General features: G+C 43.7%; 1 protein-coding gene across 1 annotated transcript; it reads left to right on the top strand.

Moving 5' to 3' along the window:
* The first annotated feature begins 9,733 nt into the window (after window positions 1-9,733).
* On the top strand, window positions 9,734-11,041 carry LOC121875889 (circumsporozoite protein-like). Its single transcript, XM_042380621.1, has 2 exons — window positions 9,734-10,173; window positions 10,915-11,041. The coding sequence occupies exons 1-2, from the start codon at window positions 9,734-9,736 to the stop codon at window positions 11,039-11,041; spliced, it is 567 nt and encodes a 188-aa protein (XP_042236555.1).
* The last annotated feature ends 529 nt before the right edge of the window (window positions 11,042-11,570 follow it).

The raw sequence follows: 11,570 nt of genomic DNA, 5'->3' as shown, positions 1-11,570 counted from the left end.
TACGTGACTTGCGATAGGACGAGTAAACACCTGATGGTAATAAAGTTATTATAACTCTTTTATTCGAGTTTGAACAAGTTTTGGTTCGGGAAAGATAAGTAATATGTAGTTACCCGCACAAGACCTGTCGCCTCTCCTCCTGAACCACGATCCCCGAGATTCAGACTCGTGAATCCGGATCATTTATGGACAGAATAATACATCGGTGTCTACTGCTTCTGGGTCAGCTACACAGCCCTCGAGTACTCTGGCATCAATGGAGAAGACAAGATGCTATAAAAACTACGTGCATAAAGCTTAAGAGAAAGAGAGGCGACCCAGAGCTTGAGTCACCAGTGGGAAAGTCTGAGAGAGATCAGTTGGCCAGACGAGCCTGACACTCTCACGACATAACAGCCCCGTCATGTCCCTGGCCTCCTTCCCTCCCTCAGTAATCTCCCTCCTTTGATAATTTCCCTCTGACCAAGACCATTATCACAACTCAGACAGAGGAGCAGAAGAATAAGACGCGTGGTAACAATACTTGACAAAAATTATGTCTCTTTTTCGAGCGACACAGTGAACCAATTTTCCATTTTCTTAAAGGTGTCATTTTCTGTTGATAAAACTTCTACAACTCGTCAGCAGAGAGAGAGAGAGAGAGAGAGAGAGGAGAGAGACACAGGCAGGTTTTTAAGAAAATGCAAATGTCGGCAGCCTAATTGCCAGTACGCAGAACAAGTTGACGCTTTCTTTGACTTCACTCCAACTTTTCGAGTCTTTTTAGATGCATTTATAATTTCCTCAGAATCCCGTCTAATGAGCTCACACGACAGCTGTTGGGGAGACTCTCAGCCTGCATTAGTCTCTTCTACTCTGTGTATGTGTGTCTGTGAGTGTGTGTGTGTGTGTGTGTTTACATAGACACATACACGTATCTAACTCTGTGTATGTATCTGTGTGTGTGTGTGTGTGTGTGTGTGTGTGTGTGTGTGTGTGTGTGTGTGTGTGTGTGTGTTCACTCACACTGTATTATTGATCAATTTCTCCTTATGGTTCTTGTTGAGATACATTATGACCCCTTCACCTCCTCTTCTTTTCCCTTTCTTCCTACTTCCCTTTCTACTCCCTTCTTCATTAACATTTTTCCCCTTTCTATCATCCTTCCTTCCTCCTCTTCTCTATATCCTAGCTGTTCATTCTTTCTTTCTTTGTCTTTGTATTTGTTCCTCCCCCTTTATTCCTCGCTTTATTATCTCTCTTTGCATTTTTTCTATTGTTAATTATCCATCGTCGTTTCTTCTCCTTTTATAACCCACTGTAAGTGACCCTTCGTCCTCTCCTGACCTGTTTTTCTTTTTGCTTGTTAGTGTTTTATCATATTTGCTTATTTCTCACTTTATTCAGTCTTTTCCCTGTTTCCTTTCCTTCTATATTCATAATGTTCCAGTAAGTTTCCTTTCTCTTCAGACCTATTCTTTCCTTCCTTCCTCATTCAACATCTTCACCTTTGACCCCACTTTATCAATCTATCTCATCTCTCCCTTCATCATTCAGTATTCTTCCCAATTCCTCACTTTATCAATCTACCTCATCTCAACCATCAACATTCAGCATTCGTCTACCCTCCCCAGTTCATCTCTCCCCCCATCTCCTCCATCCTTATCTTTCTCCTTCCTATGTCTTAACTCTGTCATCACTCTACTCTCATCCCATGATTTTAGGTTAAAATCGTGACCAACTTTCTTCATTCATCTAATTGGGTGAAGTCTGGTGGCTGGTGGCAACTAGGAGGATGGATGGTGTTAGCCGTGTCCACAGGCCTAACTATTAGTCACTCAATCCTTGGTAGCAGCACCATTCACCGAACTTTTTGATCATCCCTTGTAAAAAAGGGGAAGACAAAAACAGACACCAACGATGGCAGACAAAAACAGAAACCACTGGCAGCAGACAGACATACATACCACCGATGGCAGACATACCGTACAAATGGCAGACAAAAACAAACACCACCGACGGCAGACATACAAATGATAGACAAACACAGACTCCACCGACGGCAGACATACAAATGGCAGACAAAAACAAACACCACCGACGGCAGACATACAAATGATAGACAAACACAGACTCCACCGACGGCAGACATACAAATGGCAGACAAACACAGACTCCACCGACGGCAGACATACAAATGATAGACAAACACAGACTCCACCGACGGCAGACATACAAATGGCAGACAAACACACACTACCTGACTACGAATGAACATAAGGCTCTGCTGGTTATGTCTGATACGATGAAAGTCGATGAGGTAAGCGGATGGATGCTGTATGCAAGAGCACTGGACAACACGAATTATCAGGCAGGAATATTCAACAAAGGCGGGAGGTAGAGAGTGAGGGAGACTGAGACTAGGAGATTGGAGAGTGGGATTGGAGGGAAGGGGGAAGAAAGAGAATGGAAGGAGGTAGGGAAGGGGTAAGTGAGAGATTGGGAGGTTGGAGAGAATGAGATTGGAGGGAAGAAGAGACAGAAATAAGGATTGAGAAGTTGAAGGGATGGAAGAAAGGAAGAATTAAGAGATGGGAGGGAGGAGGGGAGTGAGGGATAAAGAAAGATTGGTGGGAGGGAGGGATACAGAAAGATAGGAAACTGAAGAGAGGGAGGGAGGGGAAAGGAATGGAGAAAGATTGGGAGACTGGAGGGAGAGAGGCGGGGGGGGGGTGAGATTGGAAGGATGTGTTGCTGAGAGATTGAAATGGAAAAGATAAAAATGTTCGCTGGGAAGCTTGGAGTCGTGAATTAAAGGGGAGAACATGACCAGTGGTAGTGAGGGTTAATACAGGTAGCTTGTGCCAACACTTCCACCATGTTGCCACCTCCTGCCAACAACTCCACCATGTTACCACCTCCTGCCAACAACTCCACCATGTTGCCACCTCCTGCCAACAACTCCACCATGTTGCCACCTCCTGCCAACAACTCCACCATGTTGCCACCTCCTGCCAACAACTCCACCATGTTACCACCTTCTGCCAACACCTCCACTATGTTGGCACATCCTGCCAACAACTCCACCATGTTGCCACCTCCTGCCAACAACTCCACCATGTTTGGCAACAACTTGCCACCTCCTGCCAACAACTCCACCATGTTCCCATCCTGCCAACAACTCCACCATGACGCCACCTCCTGCCAGCACCTCCACCATGCTGCCACCTACTGTCAACACCTCCACCATGCTGCCACCTGTCAACACCTCCACCATGCTGCCACCTACTGTCAACACCTCAACACCTCCACCATGCTGCCACCTACTGTCACACCTCCATCATGCTGCCAACACCTCCACCATGCTGCCACCTCCTGCAACACCCTCACCATGCTGCCACCTGCTGTCAACACCCACCATGCTGCCACCTGCTGTCAACACCTCCACCATGCTGCCACCTGCTGCACCCCACCTGCCTAACACCTCCACCATGCTGCCACCTGCTGTCACCACACACCCACCATGCTGCCACCTGCTGTCACACCATGCTGCCACCTGCTGCCACCATGCTGTCACCATGCTGCCACCTGCTGTCAACACCTCCACCATGCTGCCACCTGCTGTCAACACCTCCACCACCTCTGCCAACACATCATGCTGCCACCTGCTGCCAACACCTCCATCATGCTGCCACCTGCTCATACCTGCTTTACCTCCACCATGCTGCCACCTGCTGCCAACACCTCCATCATGCTGCCACCTGCTGTCAACACCTCCAGCATGCTGCCACCTACTGTTAACACCTCCACCATGTTGCCACCTGCTGCCAACACCTCCACCATGATGCCACCTGCTGCCAACACCTCCACCATGATGCCACCTGCTGCCAACACCTCCACCATGATGCCACCTGCTGCCAACATCTCCACTGTGCTGCCACCATCTGCATAAACCATTACAAGCATGTTGTATGTTTGTCGCCATATTGCCAAGCTTAAAGCAAAATTTCATGTTTGAACATTGCTCAAACTGGGACGTTTCTGCAAATACACCAGATGCCATAGACACTTCTCATCCAAAGCCAAACCACGGTGCACTGGTACATACTGTAATGATGTCTGGTGGCTAGTGGCAGCTTGGGGGTGGATTATGTAAGCCTCGTCCACAGGAATAACCACTATTCACTCATTTCTTGGTAGTGTTACCATTCACCGAACTTTTTGATCACCCTTCGTATGTCTGCTGTTAGTGATGTCTGTTTCTGTCTGCTATTTGTCTGTCTTTCCCCAGTCGTGTCTTTTTTTGCCATTTATAAAACAGCTTCATGCATAATTCATATAGTGTGCATACATGTGCATGTCCAAGTGTATGTGTGTGTGTTTAGATGTTGTTTCCTATTGGGCTTCACTGAGAAGTCAAGTAGAATTTCAATGGGGATTCAGGTGGTGCTTCAGTAGGGATTCAGATAGTGTTTCTGTAGGGATTCAGGTGGTGCTTCAGTAGGGATTCAGATAGTGTTTCTGTAGGGATTCAGGTGGTGCTTCAGTAGGGATTCACATAGTGTTTCTGTAGGGATTCAAATTGAGTTTCATGCTGTCATCCCCACTGAAATTCTATCATGAGTTTTATATCGAAACTTTTCTCATATCTTGTCTTCACTTCGGGAGGTTTAACTAAAGTGCTGGTTTATGTATCATATAAAACGATACACAAACTATTGCAGTGAAAAAAAAAAGAGAGAAATGGGTTTGCAAGCCATGATTCGTGAGGCCATATACAACGGTCCAATATTGCCGGCTATTGGGTGAGTTAACTGTTGTATTGGCCGTCTCTTTCCCATTGGTAAATCAGGCAGGTGTGCAATACAATCAAACAATATGTTAAACTCTATACCTGACTGGATATATAGACTATTAGTAATGGTTGAGGACCCCCCAGGTAAAATATTTTTCTTTCTTTCTAAGGTAAAAATCACATCCAAAAATCAAACATTGACGGGAAATATTACAAGGTGAGGTCAAGTCCCCCAGGTACAGGTATTGGGGGAAAATATTACAGAAACATTCCCAGGTAAATAAATTTCGTATTAGATGTGCGAGTGGAGTGGGGTGGAGAGCTTTTCCATCCTTCCAATATCCCTGACTCCTCGACCTCTCCCGTACGAGTCGAAGCAGGTCTGGTGTACAAGGTTCATTTCCAGTCTTAGTCAAGCTTATTGCTATATTAATCCCTGACTATTAGGTTTTTGAGGCCCATTAGGACAAGACCTTCAATATTAATGGCTAGGTTAGTTTAGGAAGTTATATTAGGGTCCAGTTGAAGAAAATCACAATACTAACGATGAGGTGAGGTGAGGTTGGGTAGGTTACTCAAAGAAAGGTTAGGTTAGCTGAGGTTAGGTTAGATCAGACCAGGACTTAGTGAATATGCAACTTAAAAAGCACTTAGATCATTTTACTTGTCTTCTTTAGCACACCTGCAGCAAGCTATGCACCTGACAGGCTAAGCTTCTCCCTTGGACATGCAAAGATAAAAGTGGTATGGAAATACATTTGATTTTCATGTGTGTGTGAGAGAAATAAGCTGTGAGTGATTTCACTGGAACTGCTCTTCCCAGAGAAGCTGTTCCCGGTTCGACCAACACAACAACAGTGTAGCAGAACGGTCACTGCCTGGTTGCATGCCACCAGAACAAGGAACAATAGGACAATTTTAATGCACGTAACAACAATAGTTTGTGGTGATAAAAAGACAATATCAAATACTAGTGCATGAGAATTGACGACCAACAGAAACTGGAGGGAGTTATCGAACAGTTGTCCTCCTTGCTCCGGGAAAGACCACCAACATCTGACCCCGTATTACAAAAGTGTTATGAAAAATTATTTTTGTATATGCTAGTCACTCTTTAGAACATTACTGGATTAAGAATATTTCCCGAGTGACTTTATACAACAAACGTAATCCTGATCTTCTACACGGGAGGTAATGGCGACTTAGCACAGATGTAACACAAGTACACAAACAATGATAACTGATATGGAAGACAGATCAACCTTCCGTCCCGCTTTACTACTATAAATTATTGTAAAGGAACACACATCACCTCTGTTCACGAAGCTCAACAACACGTCTTGCGAACTCTGTCCTCATCAGTGTCTCAAACTGTCCCTCAAATGTGAAGAAAATGTGATAATTTTGTTCTTAATTTGTTTAATTTTCTTTATTAACTTAATAAACCAAAAACAAAACACATAATGATATAAAACACAACTATATTAAATCGTCATATGATCGTTAACAAGTAACAAGAGGAAACTGATCCTTTCTTCAAATCAACGCTTTCGAAGACGTCCAGCAGGCAGCACTACCACCAAACTATATAAGATTATCCTTCTACTGTTGAGTGTTGTACTAATGTGTTATACAGACTGTAGGTAAACTCACCAGGAGGAGACGATAAGTCACGCTTATGTCAACAACTTAGTGTGTAAAAACAATGTAAATATTTCAGTAATTCCTAAATAGTTCATTAATTTCTTGAAGTCACTGGTGCCCCTATAAGCTGCCTCACCCTCTCCCTCGAGTGTCCAGCAGTAATAATATTTCCATCTAAATTCTTACATCATCTCCGGGCCACCGAGGTTCACCTTCCGGCACTGACTTTATCAAAGCAGTTTATCAGCCTCCAACACTTCCTGCCCGGGCCTGAGTCGGTGTTCTCCAGGAAGTTGTAAATGTATCTGATGACCTCTTAGCGGCTGGAGGTCAGTAAACGATCGCCTCATGGTAATTATAAATCTTTTGATATACTGTAAATGTTGAAACCAGGTAAACAAATGAGACATAAATTCAAACCTCAGTCAGCCGAGTTCTGCCGAGTCAAAGCTGACACGATGCAGCTTAAAATTACAGCTTCAGACACGAGCAGCTTGACGGTGTGGGAGTGGGTTTGGCTTGAGGTGTGGAGGAAGGTTAGTGGTGATGACGTGTGTGTGTGTGTGTGTGATCATAACAAGCTATAAAAGCCCTGGTTAGTTTTATCTGAGTGAATGGTCGACATTGAGTGAGGGATAATGAGGTGTTTATTAATAATACGTGAGAGGTGTAGTGATCCAACAGAGTCTCAGCGTCATGCACCGCCGCACAATAGATGGACCAGAAACCTTAATTAATTGGCTTAAATGTTTTTGTTCTCAGTTGTTAGTGATAATTACTCACGAGGGCTGGTCACGTGACTGAGACAAACGGCAGTCAGTGTTCGTGTGTCTGTCAGCAGTGGTGAGCGGAGAATTTTTCACTTGTCTGTTGAAAAGTGAAAGTTGTTCCCATAGGCATGACTATCTGTTGGGGCCAGTGAGAATACAGTACAGTGTATACTTAAGCCTTCGGTACACATGGAGGCAGCAGGACTGGGAATCGAACCACCGACCACAGCAACAGAAGGCGAGCGCTGTATCCACTAGACCGTCGCGCTCTTGGTCTATTGTATGCTGTTATATTTAATAAATTTAGGCAATAATGTCTTTATTTTAGAGGCGATGAAGTCATGGTCAGGTCAGGTCAGGTCAGGTTACTGGGAGGAGAGAGGGATACAGGTCAGAAAGTTAAAAGATAAATCCCCACAAATTTTAACATTATTTTCTTTTTTCTTTTTTTGGTGCGGAGGGGAGAGAGGGGTGTAGGGGAAGGGCAGGGGAAGGGCAGAGGGAGGGCAGGGAGGAGGGAAGGAGGGCAGGGGAAGGGCAGGGAAGTTAGTCCAGATATTCCGTCAAAATTTGTATATTTTTTTGTTTGTTTTATTAATGAACCGTATTGGTAATAATGTGACGTGTTCTGAGTTAGTTCATTCGTGTAGTTTTGTTATTTGTGTTTCCTGCTGTTGTTCATGATTTAATTATTAATTAATTTTTTTTTTAACAAACCCAGGACTTATTTTGTTGATATTGAGAGAGAGAGAGAGAGAGAGAGAATATTTACTCGTATAATTCTCAACCGCATACTCATCTTTTATCATAACAAACATAATAGTAACCACATATTTACACAAAAAACACCAAAAAATATAATAAAAAAAACACCACCAAACACTGAAAGAAAAAACATAATCTGAACACAAGACTTAACACCAAATGCTAATATATTCCAATAATGATTCCAAAAGGACAAAAATTATCATAAGTTTTCGCTAAATGTTGAAAGTTTGTGTCTTTGGGTCCAACCTGAGACACCAACCCAGCTTCCAGGGATGTGAAATGGACAGTAAAAATTAGCATGAATACAGACAGACAGACAGACAGACAGACAGACAGACAGACAGACAGACAGACAGACAGATAGACAAGAAAGACAGACAGACAGACAAATTATTTATGATTACTCTCTTTTATTTTCTATTCTTTCTGCTTTTCTATACATATATTCACCCATTTTTTTCTATACACACTTTGTTTTCTAATTTACTTTTTTGGGTCCACAGTCTCCATATAAAAAAGGGGAAAAATCTTTTATTTCATTTTTTTTTCGATTTTATTTTTCAATTTTCTGCTCAATATATTCTCGTTATTTTTCTCGTTACACAACCAACCAAAATTAAAATTGTTTCTCCTCTTGCGATATTTTGTCTACCTCTTTTTCTTTTACGAATATTATTTGTTGTTTTGAAGTGGACGACACACACACACACACACACACACACACATACACACACACACACCTGAGAGGTAAACTTTGACACGTCTTAATCATTAACTCAAACACCTCACCTGTTGGAGTAAACGACCGGATATACACTCACCTTAAACTGTTCTAAACTACCTCAAACTTTTTTTTTAGGTTCAACTATGACACGGTGTTATGAACTGTACCAGACTATGTGTACGTGCTGTTATGAAAGGTTATGAACTGTACCAGACTATGTGTACGTGCTGTTATGAAAGGTTATGAACTGTACCAGACTATGTGTACGTGCTGTTATGAAAGGTTATGAACTGTACCAGACTATGTGTACGTGCTGTTATGAAAGGTTATGGACTGTTATAACCTGCTGTGATTGTTATGAAGTAGTATGAACAGGTAAAAAGTGTTATAGATAATATAAACTATAACAATTACTTACAACTGGTATAAACTGTTCTTATATAAACGTTATAAAATGGTACAAACTTTTATATACTGTATATTTTCTAAATTAAAAAATAAGTTTCATATATTATAATAAACTTACAGGAATGACAAAATTATAAGCTTTCTTTACCAGTGACAATATCGGGGCCATATTGTTACTGGTAAATCAGGTGAGATGACTTTACTCTTAATTAATTCAGTATGCAGGTAATAATAAAGGTGGTTTATGTATACAATAAACCTGTAATATAGGTATAAATTTATCCGTCAGTGAGAGAGTGAGAACATGAGTGATATAAGAAAGAAAAATGACTAATGGTGATATTTTGAGGGGACAGGTTGTCTTTTTGTGTCGCCCATAGACCCCAGATGGCCCTCAAGCACCCCAGATGGCCCTCAAACACCCCAGATGGCCCTCAAACACCCCAGATGGCCCTCAAGCACCCCAGATGGCTCCTCAAACACCCCAGATGGCTCCCCTGCTGACCCCAGATGGCCCTCACCCCAGATGGCCTCTAAACACCCCAGATGGCCCTCAAGCACCCCAGATGGCCCTCAAACACCCCAGATAGCCCTCAAACACCCCAGAAGGCCCTCAAGCACCCCAGATGGCCTCAAACACCCCAGATGGCCCTCAAACACCCCAGAAGTCTCCCCTCACACCCAGATGGCCCTCAAACACCCCAGATGGCCTCAAGCACCCCAGATGGCCCTCAAGCACCCCAGAAGGCCCTCACACCCCAGATGGCCCTCTCAAGCACCCCAGATGGCCTCCTCAAGCACCCCAGATGGCCCTCAAACACCCTGCATAGCCCTCAAACACCCCAGAAGGCCCCTCAAGCACCCTGTAGATGGCCCTCAAACACCCCAGATGGCCTCCCTCAAACACCCCAGATGGCCCTCAAGCACCCCAGATGGCCCCTCAAACACCCCCAGATGGGCCCTCAAGCACCCCAGATGGCTCCCTCAAACACCCCAGATAGCCCCTCAAACACTCCCCCAGATGGCCCCTCAAGCACCCCAGATGGCCCTCAAACACCCCAGATAGCCCTCAAACACCCCAGATGGCCCTCAAACACCCCACTTGGTTCTGGGAGAGGATCGGCATAACCTCTGATCATTAGTCACGGATCAATGTGTCGTCACCCAAATCTAGACGAATATCCCTAGTTGGGCGCCTCACCACCAGGGGCGCTGTAGTAGTTCAAGCCAATTTTGTATCTAAGATTTATTATTTCATGGACACCCGCGGGACCTTCAGAACCTTAGTTGATTGGATTGTGGAATTTTTATTATATTTTTTTTTAATCCAATATTCTTGATTCCTCTGTCTCTGTTTTTTTTTATGTTTTTATTTGATTGTATTGTGTTTTGTTCGAGTCGTGTTTGGTGAGTGTGTCGAGTTTGGGTTTTCTAGTTACGTGTGTATCTGTTACTTGGGCTTGGTTAGGTTAGGTTAGGTTTGGTTAGGTTAGGTTAGGTTAGGTTAGGTTAGGTTAGTAAACAGATTATCAATACATATAAATTCCATCTGAATATTTTGACACAGGAGGAGGAGGAGGAGGAGAAGAAGGAGGAGGAGTAGGAGGAGGAGTAGGAGGAGGAGTAGGAGGAGGAGGAGGAAGAGGAGGAGGAGGAGGTTAGGATCCCTAGTAGGAGAGCTCCATGGAAGCCTCTGTGCTGGGTTGGGGATTATGTTCAATATGAAGCCTAAATCTTCAATCTGTTTCCCCTCCCAACTACCGGTAACGTCAGTCTCTCTCGCCTAAACCCGAGAAAGTTTTTTATTTTAACTTTTTTCATTCCAGGATACAACATCTTGTCGACAGTGAAGATCTTGTCGACAGTGAAGATCTTGTCGACAGTGAAGATCTTGTCGACAGGGAAGATCTTGTCGACAGGGACGATGAAGCACCTAAAACTACACCCGGGTAAACTGTGCTTCATAACCCTGGCAGATGAAGCACGTAAAAAAAACCATAACTTCCCTTCCTTCCTTCCTTCCTTCCTTCCTTCCTTCCTTCCTTCCTTCCTTCCTTCCTCCCTCCCTTTCTTCCTTCCTTCCAAAAACCCATAGTAATATTTCAAACTCTTAACACAGGCAAATATTATATCAAATCTCCTTTTTAATTTGCCAACCACTGAGAGAACAACATCACACGACCTGGTAAATAATTGGACTCTCTTAGTACAGCAGCTATTAATCCGTCCATGTAAATGTAATCACCAGCAGCCCCAGTATAACACAGCTCTCCCCTATACATGTATGAAATTATTATAGCGAGAACACAACGATTTATATGCTAATATGAGTAACACCTCAGAGCCAAATTACCTGTGGTGGTGGTGGTGGTGGTGGTGAGAGTAGGGAATGTGGGTGTAGTGGTGGTGGGAGGGGGTAGTGGTGGGAGGGGGATACTGGTGGTGGTGGTGGTGGTGGTGGTGGTGAGAGTAGGGAATGTGG

This window comes from Homarus americanus, unplaced genomic scaffold, assembly GCF_018991925.1.
Source record: "Homarus americanus isolate GMGI-L3 unplaced genomic scaffold, GMGI_Hamer_2.0 scaffold18884, whole genome shotgun sequence".
NCBI classification, from domain to species: Eukaryota; Metazoa; Arthropoda; class Malacostraca; order Decapoda; family Nephropidae; genus Homarus; species Homarus americanus.
The sequence above is the reverse complement of the archived record's forward strand: the minus strand, read 5'-3'. Positions and strand labels throughout refer to the sequence as shown.